Here is a 19,827-nt window from a genome sequence, read left to right on the forward strand (position 1 = left end):
GTGTCAGATCGCGTCTCTGTCAGCAACAGCTGTCCGAATTCGCTCACTCGTTTTTATTTTCTCCTTTTCATTCACTCCTTCAAGTGAACAGTAGGCTATTAGTGGACTAACGTAGGGGTTTAGGGGGCGATTTCGGATTCATCAACCCATGTTCTCAAGCAGTGGAAAATAGTGGACACCTCAACGCGTCGACAGACAGGACCGTGCAGGTAATATTTAATATGAAACAAAGTCTCAACTTTCAAATTTGGTCAGTCAAAGAAAATTAAAGGCCTACCGTTTTGTGGCTCTTTAATGTGTCGTGACAGATTGCCTGGCTGATAAAGCCAAGTTCCACCGACGTTAATCTACTAACTCTCCTGACTCTCCTAACTCTATGACTGCTTTCCCTGCTGAAAAATCCAGCTAAAACCAGCCTAGGCTGGTTGGCTGGTCTTAGCTGGTTTAAGCTGGAAGTAGCTGGTTTTAGTTGGTCACCCAGCCTGGCTTAGCTGGTCAAGCTGGTCTCCCAGCCTGGCTACCAACTTGACCAGCTAAGACCAGCCTGACCAGCTGAAAAAGTGTTCAAAACCCCTCTAAAACCAGCCTGATAAACCAACTAACCAGGCTGGGAGACCAGCCAAAACCAGCCAACCAGCCTTGGCTGGTTTTAGCTGGATTTTTCAGCAGGGTTGTCGGACAAAAATTGTGGATTTTGATTGGTCAGATCACATGTCTGTCAATCAAACTCCAAGCGAAGGATGAATTGACGCTAATTTAAAAGTGAAAGTTAGTTTCATTTTCAAACTAGCGCATATTCAAGGCACAATAACTGTCATGATTATAAGGAGAACAGGAAGCAAATGCAGTTACTCAATCTTTTAATCAGGAAGTATAATCACAGGACAATGACACGGGTGTGGACAGATAACGCAGGGACTTCGATGGTCAGAGTGCGGTGAATCCTCGTGAAGTGAAGAGTGAAGACGAGACGAAACAATCCAACACCGAGACGACAAATCCACAGGAACACGGAGATCAGGAAACCAGGAACGAAACACAACACCGACACCCAGGACATCAAACAACGATCTGGCAAGGAAGTGAGAATGAGGTGAGTATTTAAGCAGTGTGGGGATGAGCTGCAGCTGGTGATGATTAATGATGATCAGCTGGAGCAGATTAAGGAATGACAACATTCACGCCCACAGTACATGTGCTTTCATACCACAACACAAGCACGAGACAAGAAGAAAACATTGGATACCGTGACAGTACCCCTCTCCTAAGAACGCCTCCTGGCGTTCTCAGAACTCCTTACCTGTCGATTGTAGTCATCGATCAAGGAGTGATCCAGAATGTCTCTGGCAGGTACCCAACTTCTCTCCTCCGGACCGTAACCTTCCCAGTCCACCAAGTACTGGAATCCGCGCCCCCTCCGCCTGGAATCCAGAATCCGATTTACCGAATAGGTGGTATCCCCATCTACGAGACGCGGCGGGGGGGGGAACCGGGACTGGCGGATTAAAGTGAGAACGAAACACGGGCTTAATTTTGGAAACGTGGAATACGGGGTGAATTCTCCTGTACGCAGGAGGTAGATTAAGGTGGACTGCCACCGGACTAATGGATTTGGTGACAGTAAACGGGCCAATGAATTTGGGAGCGAGCTTATTCGAGACGGAGCGGAGAGGAATGTTCTTGGTAGAAAGCCACACTTTTTGACCGACGACGTATACGGGAGGCTTCGACCGGGGCGATCGGCTTTAGCCTTGGTGCGCGCCCCCACTTGGAGTAAAGTCTCACGGGCTCTAGTCCAAGTGCCATGACACCTCTGGATAAAGGCGTGAGCAGAGGGGACCGCGACTTCAGATTCCAGACTGGGAAAAATAGGTGGCTGGTATCCTACACTACACTCAAACGGAGATAGGCCCGTGGACGACACTGGTAAAGGTATTGTGGGCCTACTCCACCATGGAAAGATGCTGGCTCCATGAGGAAGGATTCTTGGATACCAAACATCGTAACACTCTCTCCAAATCTTGGTTGGCTCTCTCGGTCTGGCCATTGCTCTGAGGGTGAAACCCTGAAGACAGACTTACTGTCGCCCCCAGTAATTTACAAAATTCTCTCCAAAATTTGAATACAAATTGGGGTCCTCTGTCAGAGACCACATCCGTCGGGAGGCCATGTAAGCGAAAGACGTGGTCAACGACTGTCAACGCTGTCTCCTTAGCTGAGGGTAATTTGGGTAAGGGAATTGTAATGGCAAGTTTTAGAGGTTAATGAAAACAGCATCAAAGGTATAAGAAACTTTCCGAACAGGCAAACTGTAATAAAGAGAAAAGGTTAATTCTTGTGAGGAGGCCTCTTTTCAGAGCCGCAGCTACCCAGCTCGGAAAACCAGAAGACCTGTTTGATTTACACAAACATAACATTTTATACAGTTCTTTGGCATAAAACTCCTCCTTCCTAGTTTCTGTAAGTTTCCTGTATCTTACACTGGTTTGGACTGTTTTTTCCCCCCCTAGGCAGGCCACATTGTTTCTTTGTTCCTGAGCAGACAAAAGGCCTTCATTTGCAACCTAAATTACCATTTGCTAACTCAGGAGATGGTCTGAGACCTCATTTTAATACTAAACAACCCCTTTTGTCCTTTATCAGGCCATTTGGTTTATTATGTATGTCAATTGCTAGAAACCCCCACAGGAGACTCATAATCAAATGAGATTAACAGTTTGGAAAAGCAGAATAAACATAAGAAATACTGAATTTTCCACAACAATCTTCTCCCTTTTTATCATTCTCTGATAAACAAATATGAAAATTCAGCCTTGTTTTTTATTAATCAAACCCACTTATACAACAAATCTTAGGCTGTTTTGCAAGGATAGGCTCCTAATTACTTAGCAAACGCATAATTTTATGAGAAAGAGAAAAGAAAACAAAAAACAAAAACAAAAAAACTTGTCACATTTCTGTGTAGATGTCATCGCTGTCATAATCATCGCATTGCTCCTCACCTGGGTATCTGGTTAGTTTCACTGCTTGAACTGACGTTGCTGTGCTATCTGTCCCTGCCTTGATCAGTCTCTGCACTGAGCTGGAAACGCACCTCATAATACATGGTAAACAGAGCAGAATTAATAATCCCATACCAACAATTGGCAAGACCGTCTGAATTATCCGGTGGAACCACCCTGACCACATAGACATCAGCCACCCTGCCCATTGACTATCGGTAGCTGGAGAGGGCTCCTTTATGGCTTCTCTCATGTGTTCAATGATATTGGTTATGTTGTCACTGTAATCAGGAATGTTAAAACAACATGATACCCCCAACATTTTACAAACTCCACCCCTCTCTGCTGTTAAAATGTCGAGAACTAAACGGTTCTGAATAACAGATTCTCTTAATTGACGCATTTCCTCGCTTATTAGTGTCAAAGCATTTTCTGTGCTATTGGCTATTGCTAATACTGTCCATGCTAATCCATTAATTTTGTTAATAGTAACTGCTGTACCCACCCCTAAGAAAATTGACCAGCCTATATTTGCTCCCGGTGTTGTCCACGGGTCAGCTAATACATACCCTGCATACTGAGGAGGCAAGGCCCCAGGCAAAATCTTAACATCTCGTTTCTCCCTTTTACCTACTTTGTTTGGCAAATACACAGAAGTTCCTACATTCATTAAAGCAGGATAACAGCAACCTGACCAGTCCTTTTTTGGCAAACGGTGGTAAGCTCTGTCACCACAAACCCACACCGCCGCTGGTGAACTTTGGTATGGTTTGCTGAATGGGCATGTGAAGTTGATTTCTTTGTTGTCGATGAGCGTTGTACAATTGTTCATTGCTCTGTCATGTATGTTAATTTTGATTCTGCAGTCAGACCATCCAGTCCTTAACAGTCTTGGTCTGTTGAAACAGACGCAGACGTCACCCTGGGCATACGTTACCCTCAAAGGTGGAATCGCTATGTTAGTGTTGTTGTATTGTTGTATATGATTGAAGTCGTCAGCAGGCTGTCTCGTTGGTGTTCTTCCTTCTTCCAGGTCCACAACAGTTTTCAGGACATCAGTCATTTGTTGAGGAATAAGACACTTGGTTTCATTGACTGTTGCTGTCATCAGAGGGACAGCTTTCCAGGCATGAGATATTTGCAGACACATCCAGCAGTTTGTTTTGATCTCCAGTTCCTCTTTCTGCAGCATTGCTAATGCGCAGGCTTTGTTTCCTTGGCATTTCATCATGGCTTTCCGCACTTCAGGATCTATCTGACCTTTGCTTATGTCTCCGTTTTCCATCCAGGCCAAGTCCTCTTCAGTAGCCTGCTCGATCTCGGGTGGCACAGGTGACACGAAAGGTGTCATCGTCGTTGCTGTTTGCGGTTTAGTTGCCTCGATCACCATAATGTCTATCGTCTCATACCAGTCAATTTCTGTCAAATCCAGGGCACAGTAATATCTGCCTTGGTCCGCACGCGTCGCATGTTTTAATTTTACTCTCATTCCGTATCTGTTGTTATTCATTTCATCTACAGCACACACTTGAAATCTGTCATCGTATTCTGCCCTGTAGTGAAAAGAGTATGCCTTTACATCGGTCCACTTACATGGGCTTTCGCAGATGTAGAAATGTGCGTGTTCCTCAGCATGTCCACTGCACCCGAGACAGTTCTTTTGGAATGGGTTGCACTTGAAAGTCACACTTGATCCCTCCTCTATCGTGATGATGCTTCCGTGCAGTCCTATCACAGGCTCCACTTCTGTATATGTGTCTCTTTTATCACGTTGTCTGATGGTGCTGTTCAGCACAGTTGGATCAGTCCAGTTGTTGTGTTTTCTTGTGTACAACACTTTCAAGCCTTGAGCGGAGCACAAATTTATCAAAGTTAAAATGAGTGTAGTCTTACAAAGTTCATGCACTCCTGGCAGTCTGAATGGGTACCACAGTTCTGAATTATTCATCTTGTCTATTGATTGTAGCTCTCTGCAATGATCAATGTCTTTGGTTGTGGCTTCACAATGGCTTTACCCTGCACAAAGGCCTTATCACTCCTTCTGAGTGACCTTGCTCTAGCACCTGGTATTTGAACTTAATCTTGGGATTTATTGTTGCGCTTGTTGTTGTGGCCGAGGCTCCTCCTCCTGTTGCCCTTCTGATATGGGCGGAACTTTCCTGCAGTGATTGGCGTGTACCCACGTAGCTCTCTCCCCGACCTTCACCGCCGTGTATGTTGTCAGCAAGACTTGGTACGGCCCTAGCCACCGTTTTGCCCTCCAGTTCTTCCTTCTCAGGTCACGAATCACCACGTAATCCCCTGGCCTGATCTTGTGCAAGAACGCCTCAGCAACCTTCCCCTGGGCGGCTTTGACCTGCACAGAAATATTCGATAACAGACATGACATTTCCTTGCAATAATTTAACATTTCATTTTCACACAAATCCGTTGATGGAAGCCTGCGTTTCCCCCCCTCTATTCCCATGAATGGTGGTCTACCAAAGAGAATTTCAAATGGGCTCAAATTTGTTTTGACTCTCTTTCTCATTCTCATGTACATTAACACGGTTGGGAGTGCTTTCACCCATGAGAGTCCAGTTTCCTCACAGCATTTTGCCAATTTGTTTTTAACCGTCTGGTTCTCGCGCTCTATAGCGCCTCCGCTGGCAGCGTGATAAGCACAATGTGTTCTCATGTTAATTCCCAAGAACTGACCCACCTGCTTTATTGCCCCATTGACAAAATGCGTTCCATTGTCAGAACTGATTTTTCTTGGAATTCCCCATCTTGGAACAATCTCGGTCAGCAGGGCTTTAGCTACAGCTGCCGCGTCTTGTTTTGAGGTTGGAAAAGCCTCAACCCATTTGGACCACATGTCAACCATTACCAGACAATATTTCTGCTTTCCACAAGGGGTTAATTCAATGAAATCGATCATTAAGTATTCGAACGGCCCCTCTGGGGCTGGCTGGGATACTAGCTGTGTTTTGACGCCTCGTGCCGCATTGTGTGTATTACAAATAACACATCTTTGGCAAAAATTTTCAGCGAATATTGTGAAGCCCTTGGTAAACCACAATTCTTTCATTTGTGCAATCATCCCTCCTTTTGACACATGATCTAACCCATGTGTCAATTTAGCATAATGTTGAAAGAAATGTTTGGGTAAGCAGGGCATTCCATCAACTGATGTCCACACTCTATCTACAAGGCTGCAACCCGACTTCTTCCAGGTGTTTTTCTCAGCTGCTGTGGAAAAAGACTGCATGCTCTGTAAACAAGGAGAAATGTCGAGGTTAGTGTCAACTTGTGCACAGGTGGTGCTTTTACTATCTTCTTTAGTCTGATCTGCTGCTGCTGCTGCTTTTGCTGCCATATCAGCTCTGCCATTTCCTGTTGAAATTAAACTTTGGTCATTAGTATGCGCTGCGCATTTACAAATTGCAATTTTATCAGGCAACAGAATAGCCTCAAGGAGGTCCGATACCAGAGACGCGTTTAGTATCGGACGCCCATCTGATTTCAGAAATTTCCTGTGCTTCCATAAAGCACCAAAGTCATGCGTGACTCCAAAGGCATAACGCGAGTCTGTGTATATCGTCACACATTTATCTGTCATCAATTTGCAGGCTTCAGTCAATGCGACCAGTTCGGCTGCTTGCGCAGAATAATGGGATGGTAATTTGCCAGACATTAGAGTTTTAAATTCAGTCGTTACTGCAAAACCAACTTGATTTTTTCCTGTTTGTTGATTTTTTGACGCAGACCCATCAACAAATAGGATATTGTCACAATTTTCTAATGGCACGTCTAGAAGGTCTGGACGTGGTGTGCACACCTGTTCGAGCGCTGATAGACAACAATGATGTTCCTCACCATCCTCCTGTGTGGGCAGGAGGGTGGCAGGATTCAAAGTTGTGCATCTTTTCACCGTTATGTTTGGCATGTCCAATAAAATAGTATGGTACCTCAGCCATCGGGCTGTAGACAAATGTGACGTTCTCTGTTCTTGCAAAATCATGGAGACTGCATGTGGTACCATTAAAGTTAAATCAGAATATCCTACAAACTCTCTGGAGGCCATCACAGCCAGTTCAGCTGCTGCCACTGCCCGGAGGCAATGTGGAAGTCCTGCAGCGACAGGATCAAGTTTTGTTGAAAAATAAGCCACAGGTCGCAGTCTGTCACCATGAGTCTGCAAAAGAACAGAGGTCATAAAATTATTCTTTTCATCAACCATCTGCACAAATGGGCGATTTATGGCAGGAAGGCCTAGCGTTGGAGCTATGGCCAATTGCACCTTCATGTTATCAAATGCTTTCTCAGCGTCACTTGTCCAAACAAGCTTATCACATGATCTCAGCCCTTTCCCTGTGGTTAGGGCTCGCAAGGGCTGTTCAAAGATGGCATAATTAGGGATGAACGTACGGCAGTAAGCGCACATCCCTAAGAATGACAGCATCTGCTTTTTAGTAACTGGTTTCGGCACCTCTTTTATGGCCCGCACCCGTTTCTCAGACAGTGCTTTACTGTTAGGTTTGATAACATGCCCCAGGAATGTTACTTCCTGTTTCACAAACTGAAGCTTTGAAAGACTGACTTTGTGCCCCTCCCGCTCCAAATGCTTCAATAAAGTCACAGTGTCAGAAATGCAAGTGACCCTATCTTTGGCACAAATTAATAAATCATCGACGTACTGCAATAAAACCGTTCCAGCTGTCAAAGTCAGAGGCTCAATACTTCTCCTAAGGGCCTCGTTGTATATGGTTGGACTTTCGCAGTATCCCTGACATAATCATGTGAACGTGTAGCCCTTATTATTAAAATCAAATGCAAACCAAAACTGGCTTTTCTCTTCCACTGGGACGCTAAAGAAAGCATTAGCCAAATCCACCACAGTGAAGTACGTTGCATCTTGCGGAATTTGAGACAAAATGGTATAAGCGTTTGGCACTCTTGCTGCTCTGGCAATGACAGCTGAATTCACAGACTTCAAATCCTGCACAAATCTCCACTCTGTGGGCTGACCTTGAGCTCTGATCTTTTTTACAGGAAAAATGGGTGTGCGTACTGGTGAATCATTGCATGGTATAATTGTTCCCTCTTTTAACAGGGAATCAAATACTGGCATTATGCCCTGCAATGCTTCATGTTTGAGGGGGTATTGCGCCTGGCGCGGTTTGTAATCAGATTTTGGGGTTATGACAACTGGCTCACAGCCTTTTATTAAACCCACATCGTACTTGTGTTTTGCCCACAATCTTGTAGGTATTTCTGCCAGAGAAATATCAATTTCTGAAGCAGAAATATCCTCCTCCCCCTGTGCTGTCACATTTTTCCCGATAGCAGTGACGTTTCTCAGGACCCCAACTTCAAAATTACAGTTTGATTTAAATGCCCCCACACTCTCACTCTCAGCTGTCTGTGAATCAACTTTCACCCAGTCTTTGGCTGACAAACATTCTTTTACAAAAAGACCCACATCCCTCCAGTGCTGGCTTATGGCCTTTGACACAGATAAATGACATGCAGTGTTTTCTGTCATTAGATAACAACTTCTCTGACTCTCAGTCAGCACTGCAGACAGCGCACACACATTTTCTTTCCAAAAAATTTTGTCAAATTTCACACTTTCATTCTCCACAGAATTAAACCACATCTTTTCAAAGTCTGAATCTCGCTCTGTCACGACATGTGATGTACAATGCATTTTATCATTTGTTATAAACTCTGTGTTGGCTGGGTCTGTTCGATTTTTTGCCAATTTCAAAAATTTTTCTGCCCAATCAACATCTGTTACTTGCCACTCATATGCCCATTTTGGCTCAAATTTAGAACAAGTAATGTTTGGTGTTTCCTCAATGCTGATTCCATAGGGATCAGCACAGAGAGACAAATTTAATTTGCACATTAAATCGCGAGCCATCAGAGGTGCAGGACAGTCAGGAGACCACACAAACTCGCACCTTAATGGCTCTGTTAACCGGTCAGAAATCAAATGGCCTGAGGCCGAAGTGCTTTCATAAACCTTTCCGGTTAATTTCGGAACACATGGTAAATCACGTGGTCGTAACGTAGACTGACAGGCTCCTGAGTCAACCAAAAAATCAATGATTACCCCTTCGACTAACGGATAAATTGGCATTTCAGAAAACCCTGTGCTTTTGTACAATTTCACACGCTCATCAATCACTACATTGTTCAACACTTCATCATTCACACGTAAAGATTTGCAAGCCATTTCTTCATTGCAGGGAGCAGAAAGTAAATCAATGTATGTGTTTGTGTGTGCGTTGTTTGTGTGCGTGTTAGTAAGAATAATTTCACTTCCCTTTTCTGTAGCCAAAGACTGACTTCCCAGAGCTGAACCCTCTCCGTCCCGCTCTCCTGCCCTCTCGGTTCAATCCGACTTTATGTTCGGACACTCGTTGCTCCAGTGTCCATCCCTCCTGCACTCTCTGCATCGTGTACAGTCTCGGAATGAGTGTGCATTCGTTGAGCAAACATAACAGTTCCATTTCCCTCCAGCAGCTTTCCTTCTTTGTCCTTTTTGATTAGCATAGTCTGAATGGGAAAACACAGGCTTGTTAGGTCGTTGTTGTTGTTGCATAACTACCATTGTGAGGGGCCTTTTCTTGTCTTTCTTTTCCTCTTGCTCCTCCTCAGCGTGAATGGCATGTTGCAGCGCTGAAGCCAAACGCCCGTTCTTCCATTCCACATAACTTGACTTTGTTCCTCTCTCGACTTCGGGTCTTAGTCCTCGCAAAAAATAGCCCATCAAATGGCTCTCCCAAATACTTATTTTTGTTCCCCTATCTTCAGGCTCAGTTAAGCCACTGTACTGTGCAAACGTCTCAAAAAGTCTGAAATAATAGCTGCTTACCGATTCCTCTTTCTCTTGTATACAACAAGTGATTTTTTCAGTGTCCACACGTGGAGGAAAAGCTGCGCTAATGGCGTTAGAGAAATTTTCCACTTCTCTCTTGTATGAGTCGTTGCTTTCATGGTCCCAGTCTGTGTGCACTCTTCTTACGTCTGCTTTTTCTAGCTTTCCGGCCCCACTTCACAGCGCCCATTTTTACAGCCAGCAGTCGTTTCAATTCTTGTGTGGTCGGGCTGAATTCTCTGCATATCGCGAGCAGTTCACTGGCAAACCGTTCACCCGCGTCTTGTGGGTCTGGTAGATGTGACATAGCGTCCTTCATATCAGACATTGTCCAGGCTCTGAAGACTAGTATTGGCCCGTCCGTGCCCGCAACTTCAACCATCGGAGCCGTCACATCCGACATTTTGCCTTTTGCCGCTGTAAAACTGACCTTTTCTGGCTTGGTTTGTGACCTTGTCAACATTTGCAGCTCGCTTGGTCCCGGTCTTTCTTCATTCGTAGTGTCCGGAACTGTTTTCCCGGAAACTACCCCCACATCTCCTTCGCTGCTTGTTGCGGCCCGTGCTGAGAGGTTTGTCTCCCCCTGTTGTACTGGCGGCGTAAGTAGTTGTGCTCGAAGCTGTTCTGTTAGTCTTTTTGCCACTCATTCAGCGGCTTCTGCCTCCGCTCGTGCTGTTCTTGCATCTGCCTCTGCTTGTGCTGCTCTTTGGGTTGCCAATGTCAATTCAATTTGTTGTCTGTTCTGCTCCAATTCTTGTGAGGTTCTCGGGGGCAGTGGAGAGCGGTCCAGATCGAGGTCCAGCTTGAGGGCCGTTATCTCTGCTACGGGATAGTGGTTTGTGTTGTAGGCTGGCGGCGGAGCCGTCGCCACCTCGGTCATGCGTGGGGAAACACATACATTCGGTTCATTAGTAGCATTCTGTTCCAGTGGAACTGTTTTTACACATACAACATTCTTCACTTCATTCTCAGCATTATATGCCAGTTCTTTTTGTAGTTGTCTTCGTTCTCGTCTGTCAGCCTCTTCCACCCAAAACATTATAGTCTGTTCACATCCCTTGCATACATGTTTACTACGCATACAGCAACCATTCCGTTTTCCTTCGTTTTTTTCTATTGATTCTTTTACGACATTAAGTCTTATCTTACTCAAGGTTCCCGCCTCGGGGAAATCGTGATATTTAATCAGTTTTTTTATGTCAATCATACATTTACCCCCATAATTATTTCTCATTTGACAAAAAATAGGTGTGTAAAAATGGTCTAATTTACTGTTAGATGACCCCATTTTGGCTGAATTTCCCCTCTTGGATTTTTTTTTTCCCTTTGACGCGCGTCTAATAATCTGTTGAACGTCTTCAATCAGACCCGATTCTGTCACCTCGTATCGGCAAGGTTAGCAAATTTGCTCTGTAAATACGATATTTTCCCTGACACCTTATCAATCAAGCGTGATTCTTCCGTTCACTTTTACAAGAATTAATTCAAGCGCGTTTCTTCCGTCCGCTGTTTTACATAAAATTAACTCAAGCGTGTTTCTTCCGTCCACTTTTACTAGAATGAATCAAGTTTACAATCAGGATTTTGTCTAAACCCGTACTTCAGTCGTGACTCTTCCGTTCACTTGATTAAAAAGCGTGTTTCTTCCGTCCACCTATTTAATCTCTGCGGTTCTTCCGTCCGCCTACGAGCATATCTCTGTGTCACTTCCGTCCACTTGCTAGTTAGTTTTTTCTGTAGAGACCGGTCTGATTTTGTCAGATCAATCTTTCCCTCAAAAACCCACTCTGCTCGTACCAAAGAGCCAAACTCAGCCAATATGGTTCATGTTCACTCACAATTATCAATTTACACTTAACATCAATAAAACAATTTGCCGTTTCTTACCCAGAGATGCCTTTTCCTTTTCTGTAATTGCCACGGATTCTTTTAATCCTAGTGAGATTTCATTTCCCCTGGTCTGGATGCGGTTGTTGGCTCTCTCTCTCTTAACCTGTGTTTGAGTTCTATCTCAAACCATCGAGGTATGAGACCGGCCGCCTGTTGCTGCCGGGGTTGTGCACTTTCCGTCCAATCCGTTCCACGACCAGGAGAAAGAAGATTCTGCACAGGATCAACACTTCTGACACCAACTGTAATGGCAAGTTTTAGAGGTTAATGAAAACAGCATCAAAGGTATAAGAAACTTTCCGAACAGGCAAACTGTAATAAAGAGAAAAGGTTTATTCTTGTGAGGAGGCCTCTTTTCAGAGCCGCAGCTACCCAGCTCGGAAAACCAGAAGACCTGTTTGATTTACACAAACATAACATTTTATACAGTTCTTTGGCATAAAACTCCTCCTTCCTAGTTTCTGTAAGTTTCCTGTATCTTACACTGGTTTGGACTGTTTTTTTTCCCCCCTAGGTAGGCCACATTGTTTCTTTGTTCCTGAGCAGACAAAAGGCCTTCATTTGCAACCTAAATTACCATTTGCTAACTCAGGAGATGGTCTGAGACCTCATTTTAATACTAAACAACCCCTTTTGTCCTTTATCAGGCCATTTGGTTTATTATGTATGTCAATTGCTAGAAACCCCCACAGGAGACTCATAATCAAATGAGATTAACAGTTTGGAAAAGCAGAATAAACATAAGAAATACTGAATTTTCCACAACAGGAATAAAGTGAGCCGCCTTAGAGAACCGGTCCACCACTGTCAAAACTACAGTGTTACCCTGAGAGGGTGGGAGGGCGGTGATAAAATCTAGAGCGATATGGGACCAGGGTCTCGAAGGGACCTTCTAAGGCCTTCTTGACCTTCGATTCGATCTCCCATACGAGTGTGGAAACAAATAGACTTTCCGGTAAAATGCACTCGGGAGTAGACGGGCGTTCGGAAAAATCAAAAATGCGAGATAATGAATCGGGTTTGATGTTTTTAGAACCCAGGCGGTATGAGAGAGAAAAATCAAAACGACCGAAAAAGAGTGCCCACCGAGCCTGCCTAGAGTTGAGTCTTTTAGCGGTTCTGATGTACTCCAAATTCTTGTGGTCGGTCCAGACGATAAAGGGTACCCTCGATCCCTCTAACTAATGTCGCCATTCTTCCAACGCTAACTTGACTGCCAACAACTCTCTGTTACCAATGTCGTAATTACGTTCGGCTGGGGATAAACGATGGGGAAAAAACGCGCAAGGATGCATCTTGTCGTCTGTGGGAGAGCGCTGGGACAGAACTGCACCTGCCCCCACCTCTGACACATCAACCTCCACCACGAACTGCCGTGAATAGTCAGGGGTGGGAGCTGAAAAAAAGCGGCTCTTGAGGTTGGCAAACACAGCCTCGGCTGTATCTGACCACCTGAACGGAGCTGCGGGGGAGGTCAAGGCAGTCAGAGGCGTGGCTAGCTGGCTGAAGTTGCGAATGAACCGCCGATAGAAATTGGCAAATCCCAGAAACCTCTGTAGGGCCTTACGGGAATCTGGACTTGGCCATTCTACCACAGCCTTAACCTTGTCAGGGTCCACACGCATTCCCTCAGACGAGATGATGTGTCCTAGAAAAGGAACAGACTGTGCATGAAAATCGCATTTCTCCACCTTGACAAAAAGCCCATTCTCTAACAACCTCTGAAGCACTTGCCGTACGTGTTGCACATGCTCCTGGAGAGACGAGGAAAATATCAATATGTCATCCAGGTAAACATATATGAATTGATCTATCATGTCTCGCAACACGAGTTGGACAGCCCGAAAGGCATGACCAAATATTCAAAATGCCCCCTGGGGGTATTAAACGCAGTCTTCCATTCATCCCCCTCCCTGATGCGGACCAAATGATAAGCATTACGCAAGTCCAATTTCGTGAAGATGGATGCTCCCTGCAACCTCTCGAAGGCTGAAGACATCAACGGCAAAGGATAGGTATTCTTTACCGTGATGTTATTCAGCCCTCGGTAATCAATACAAGGTCGCAGAGATCCATCCTTCTTCCCCACAAAAAAGAACCCCGCCCCCGCTGGTGAAGAGGAAGGGCGGATGAATTTGGCTGCCAGAGAATCAGAAATATATTTCTCCATAGCCTCCCTTTCTGGAACAGAAAGTGAATATAACTTGCCTTTAGGCGGAGACTTACCTGGCATTAAGTCTATGGCACAGTCATAGGGACGATGAGGAGGAAGAGAAGCAGCCCTAGACTTACTGAACACTTCTTTCAGGTCATGGTACTCCTCGGGCACGTTAGACAGATCCCCTGCCTCCTCCTGAAAGACAAGAACAGGCACAGACGGACAAGCAGACACAAGACAAGACTTATGACATTCCTTGCTCCACTCCAGTATCGGTTTGTGCTGCCAGTCCACTCGGGGGTTGTGACGGATGAGCCAGGGGTGACCAAGGACGACAGGTGCCAACGGTGAATCCAGGATGTAAAAAAAATATAGTCTCAGTGTGATTGCCAGAAGTGATGAGGGTGATATCTTCAGTGGTGAATGAGATGGTGGGAAGTTCTTGACCATTAAGTGCATGTACAGCAATCTTCTGAGTGAGTGGTCTGAGTGGAATTTGAATTCTGTGTGCAAACGTACTGTCCATGAAATTACCTTCAGCCCCAGAGTCCAGAAGTGCTTTGCAGTCGTGCTGGTGAGTTGACCATCTCAGTCTTACCGGAAGGAGTGTAGATGTGGATGAGGTCTTCTCGGCGGAGATCCCACCCGATAGTAGCCTCATACTTACTATCGGGCTTGGCCTTTTACCGGGCAGTTGTATGCGAAATGTCCCGAACCTCCACAATATAGGCAAAGGCCCTGGGACCTCCGCCTCTCCCTCTCCTCCCGGGAAAGCCGAGCTCGACCCACCTGCATGGGTTCGTGATCGAAGACGGGACTGACCACGTCTCTGCCGCTGGACCGTTGTCCCTCAAACCCTCCAGGGGGGCGATTAGATGCCGCTCTGCCTCCGACTCGGAAAAGTCTTGCATCTACTTGTAGAGCCAACTCGATGAGTCCATTTAGTGACGTGGGTAGGTCCAGGGCGTAGATTTCACGTTGGACGCGGTCAGCCAACCCATGCAGGAACATGTCCCACTGTGCCTCCTCGTTCCAATGACATTCGGCCGCCAGGGTTCGGAACTCGATGGAATAGTCCGATACCGACCTCTCCCCCTGACGCAGGTCGGCCAACACCCTGGCAGCCTCTCTCCCCGCAACGGCTCTGTCGAAAACTCGTTTCATTTCTGCGGAGAGGTCCCCGGAACGAGGCGCAGCACGGGTCTTGGTTCTCCCACACCGCCGTTCCCCATAGCGCCGCTCTTCCAGTCAAAAGTGTAATGACGAAAGCCACCTTCGCTTCCTCGCTCTGAAATGTTCTAGGCTGTAGGGCAAAATGCATCGAACACCTCGTCAAGAACGCACAACAAAATCCTGACTCACCCGCGTAGGCCTCCGGAACCGGTAGGCGTGGCTCAGGTGACGGGACGAAGTCCGGTGGTGTGGGGGGAATGGCTGGTGTGGGCGGCACAGTGGGACCACGAAGAAGTTGGATCTGTTGGGTGAGCTCAGACACCTGCGTTACCAAAGCTTGAACCGCACGACCCGTGTCATTAATGTTCTTTTCGTGTGAATCCATTCTCATCACGCTGTGGTGAACGAACTCCTCCAGTGAAGATGATTTCTCTCCTGCTGCTTCCATGGAACGGCCAGATCGTTCTGTCATGATTATAAGGAGAACAGGAAGCAAATGCAGTTACTCAATCTTTTAATCAGGAAGTATAATCACAGGACAATGACACGGGTGTGGACAGATAACGCAGGGACTTCGATGGTCAGAGTGCGGTGAATCCTCGTGAAGTGAAGAGTGAAGACGAGACGAAACAATCCAACACCGAGACGACAAATCCACAGGAACACGGAGATCAGGAAACCAAGAACGAAACACAACACCGACACCCAGGACATCAAACAACGATCTGGCAAGGAAGTGAGAATGAGGTGAGTATTTAAGCAGTGTGGGGTGTGTGTGATGATTATCAGCTGGAGCGGATTAAGGAATGAAAACATTCACGCCCACAGTACATGTGCTTTCATATCACAACACAAGCACGAGACAAGAAGGAAACATTGGATCTGTATACCGTGACAATAACAAAACGGTTCTATTCCGCACTACCGCACCATTATGAATGCCCATTGATGCCCGTGAAAATGCGTGCATTTTACGTTTACCTTTAAATTAGCGATTTAAATGCCTCCGCCGGTGACACCGTTAGCTATTACCGGTATTGTCACACGTCGATTAACCGGTGAGAAAATATCCTCACCGCGTCACATCCCTACTGCTCAAAAGCGCGGCCTCTCATTGTTCCCACTAATATGGACGATTAAATTGAAACTCACTTACAACTTGTTGTTTTGAAATTGAATGCATAAATTGGTTGGGCCATAGAGTTTTTTTTTTTTTTTTTTTTATTGCTTTGCCGCTCTTGTAGCGCAAATGACGTGAATGGCGCATTTTGTTTGTTTAAAAAGGTTTTAGATCGTTAAAAAAAATTCATGAAAAATATGTGAATCTGTTCGATCTGATAACATGATTTCAATGCAGTTGACTGTTAAATGTTACGTGTTCCGTCACCGTGAACGAACAGCGTTGTCGTTCATTGATCAGGTAGAGCTGTCCATTGTGCTGATTTTGTTCGAGACGCTTTTTCAGCCGTCAGGTGTCGTCATCGGTAGCTTTGGCACCGATTACACGTTAAAGGGATAGTTCACTTCAAAATGAAAATTCTGCCATCATATAGGCCTAGGCCTACTCACACTCAAGTTGTTTCAAACCTGTATGCATTTCTTTATTCTGCTGAAGACAAAGGAATATATTTTGAAGAATGATTATTATTATTAGCCTATTATTATTAAGAATGTCAGTAACCAAACAGTTAACTGGAACCATTGACTTCCATAGTATTTTTTAGTAAGTCAATGGGACCAGTTTACTGTTTGGTTACTGACATTTTTCAAAATATATTCCTTTGTGTTTAGCAGAAGAAAGACATTCATACAGGTTTAAAACAACTTGAGGGTGAGTATATGATGACAGAATTTTCATTTTGATGTGCATCTCTTTAAGCATGTTTTGTTGAATTGTGGTTAGGCATACTGATGTTCAGTGATTTTAAAAGTAGCCTCAATTAGGCCTGCATGAAGTTGGAAATTATTTTCTGTTGCAAAGAATCATTTATGAATGAAAATAAAATGTCTTCAAATACAACATTAAAAAAAATTTGTTGTTGATCATACAATCAGTTGTTATTGAAACTCATCATTGCCTGGAACACACAAAAGATGGCATTTACTGCAGAGGCGTGGGTTAGGGGTTGCAGACAGTGTTTTTTTCAGGCTGTCCTGTCGGCTGTCCTCACCTACTCTAAGGGGAGGCTCACATTCACCCAATTTGAAAACCCCTGCCCTAAACTCAACAGGAAGTCGGCCATTTTGAATTTGGCGCCCATTTTGGGACGATTTACTCATTACGTACTTTAACGAACTCCTCCTAGGGATTTAGTCGGATCGACTTCAAATTTCTGATGTGCCTTCTAAAGGCATTGACAATGAAAATTTGTGCTATCTGCGCGTTTTCGTCGATGGGCGTGTCCGTGGCGTCGATGATTCGCCATGAAACAGGAAGTTGTAGTAACTTGGCTGTAAATGCCCAGATCTGCACGAAATTTTACACATTTGACAAGAGTCCCGCCCTGAACAAATCTACATGCCGACTTTCACCCACAGTCATAGCACCACCTGCTGGCAACAGGAAGTGACCTTAAACGAAGCAGCCCCCGCCGCATGTTTGACCGACATGTACAAAATTTCTTTGGTACATCGACCATGTCCAGACGCACAGAAAAGTCTCTTGAAGCGATGCCCTAAACTCAACAGGAAGTCGGCCATTCCTAATTTTACCGCCATTTTTGGATGATTTACTCATTACGCACTTTAACGAACTCCTCCTAGGGATTTAGTCAGATCGATTTCAAATTTCTGCTGTGCCATCTAAAGGCATTGACGATGTAAAGTTGTGCTATCTGCGCGTTTTCGTCGATGGGCGTGTCCGTGGCGTCGATGTTTCGCCATGAAACAGGAAGTTGTAGTAACTTGGCTATAAATGCCCAGATCTGCAGGAAATTTTACACATTTGACAAGAGTCCCGCCCTGAACAAATCTAAATGCCGACATTCACCCACAGTCATAGCGCGACCTGCTGGCAACAGGAAGTGACATTTAAGTCAAGTCAAGTCACATTTATTTATATAGCGCTTTTCACAATACAGATTGTATCAAAGCAGCTTCACAGTGATAACATGAAAGTAGCACAACACAGATCAACAACATTGCTAAACACTAAATAACCCCAACTGAGCAAGCTCAAAGCAAGCCAAAAGCAAGGCGACAGTGGCAAGGAACCAAACTCCATCAGATTGGATGGAGAAAAAACCTTGGGAGAACCCAGGCTCAGTCGGGGGCCATTTCTCCTCTTGCTTACATTCATATTGTTTAAATATAAATATTAAATATAAATATTGTTTATGAATCAAACGGTGCCATAACATATCGCAGGCGTTGAGTCGTCTCTTCACAGGCGTTGAGTCGTCTCATCACAGGCGTTGGGGCATCCGAAATCCCTGTGAGAGGCTGGACACAAAACTGGACCTGACGAACGCCATTTTTCTCGGGACAAGCGTCCCGAGATAACAGCAGAAAGGCAGATGGGAAATAATTAGCATAGCTGATGTTCATAATGATTTCCGTTATAACTCACAAACTCTCCGTAACCTGAACTCTCCGCAACCCAACCATACGCGCCGACCCGTTTGTCTAAAAGGCTGTCGAGCCCCACTGGTGCGTTAAGCAGTTTCAGTGGCAAACGGTTCCGTATGGCATAACAGAGGACTAGAAGGTAAGCATTATGTGAATGCTTGACTAAAGAGAAGCGTCTTTAATCTAGTTTTAAACTGTGTCAGCGAGTCAGAGGCTCGGACCGTATCGGGAAGGCCATTCCAGAGTTTTGGAGCTAAATGCGAGAACGCCCTCCCTCCTTTACTGGACTTCGATATCCTAGGAATGACCAGAAGCCTTGAATTTAGTGATCTTAAGGAACGCGGTGGATTGTAGGGCGAAAGAAGGTCCGTTAAGTACATAGGTGCTAAACCATTTAGGGCTTTATAGGTCAGTAGTAGTATTTTGTAGTTGATGCGGAACTTAATAGGTAACCAGTGTAGAGATGATAATTAACGAAGCAGCCCCCGCCGCTTGTTTGACCGACATGTACGAAATTTCTGTGGTACATCTACCATGACCAGACGTACAAAAAAGCCTCAAGAACCCATACCCTTAACTCGACAGGAAGTCCGCCATTTTGAATTTGGCGCCCATTTTGGGACGATTTACACACTCCGTACTTTAACGAACTCCTCCTAGGTATTTAGTGGGATCGACTTCAAATTTCTGCTGTGCCTTCTAAAGGCATTGACGATGTAAAGTTGTGCTCTCTGCGCGTTTTCATCGATGGGCATGTCCGTGGCGTCGATGATTCGCCATGAAACAGGAAGTTGTAGTAACTTGGCTGTAAATGCCCAGATCTGAATGAAATTTGACACATTTGACAAGAGTCCCGCCCTGAACAAATCTACATGCCCGCATTCACCCTAAGTCATAGCGCCACCTGCTGGCAACAGAAAGTGACCTTTAACGAAGCAGCGAACCAAATTCACAGCCGCACCGGCTGAGCCGCAGAATATGCAACGCGGCCGCCTCACACCCCGACGCGCTACAGGTGCGAGGGCCCGCCCATCGCTGCTTGCAGCTTTAATTAGGGCCCGAGCACTAACAGTGCGAGGACCCTATTGAAACTGTTAGGGTTATTTATTAGGGCCCGAGCACTAACAGTGCGAGGACCCTCTTGAAACTGTTAGGGTTATTTTTTTAGG

The 19,827-nt window shown here is 45.3% G+C and overlaps 1 protein-coding gene across 1 annotated transcript; it reads right to left on the bottom strand.

Annotated features, from left to right (window-relative positions):
* Positions 1–838: 838 nt before the first annotated feature.
* LOC148981646 (uncharacterized) lies at positions 839–10,036 on the bottom strand. Its single transcript, XM_089129983.1, has one exon. It carries the CDS (start codon positions 4,948–4,950, stop codon positions 2,950–2,952), a length of 2,001 nt encoding a protein of 666 aa, XP_088986109.1. The 5' UTR covers positions 4,951–10,036; the 3' UTR covers positions 839–2,949.
* Between the last annotated feature and the right edge of the window lie 9,791 nt (positions 10,037–19,827).

Source organism: Pimephales promelas, chromosome 4 (assembly GCF_988280905.1).
Source record: "Pimephales promelas chromosome 4, fPimPro1.hap1.1, whole genome shotgun sequence".
NCBI lineage: Eukaryota > Metazoa > Chordata > Actinopteri > Cypriniformes > Leuciscidae > Pimephales > Pimephales promelas.

Bases quoted from the DNA above. Each gene is read 5' to 3' on its own strand.
- LOC148981646 (XM_089129983.1), bottom strand. From the start codon at position 4,950: ATGAATAATTCAGAACTGTGGTACCCATTCAGACTGCCAGGAGTGCAT.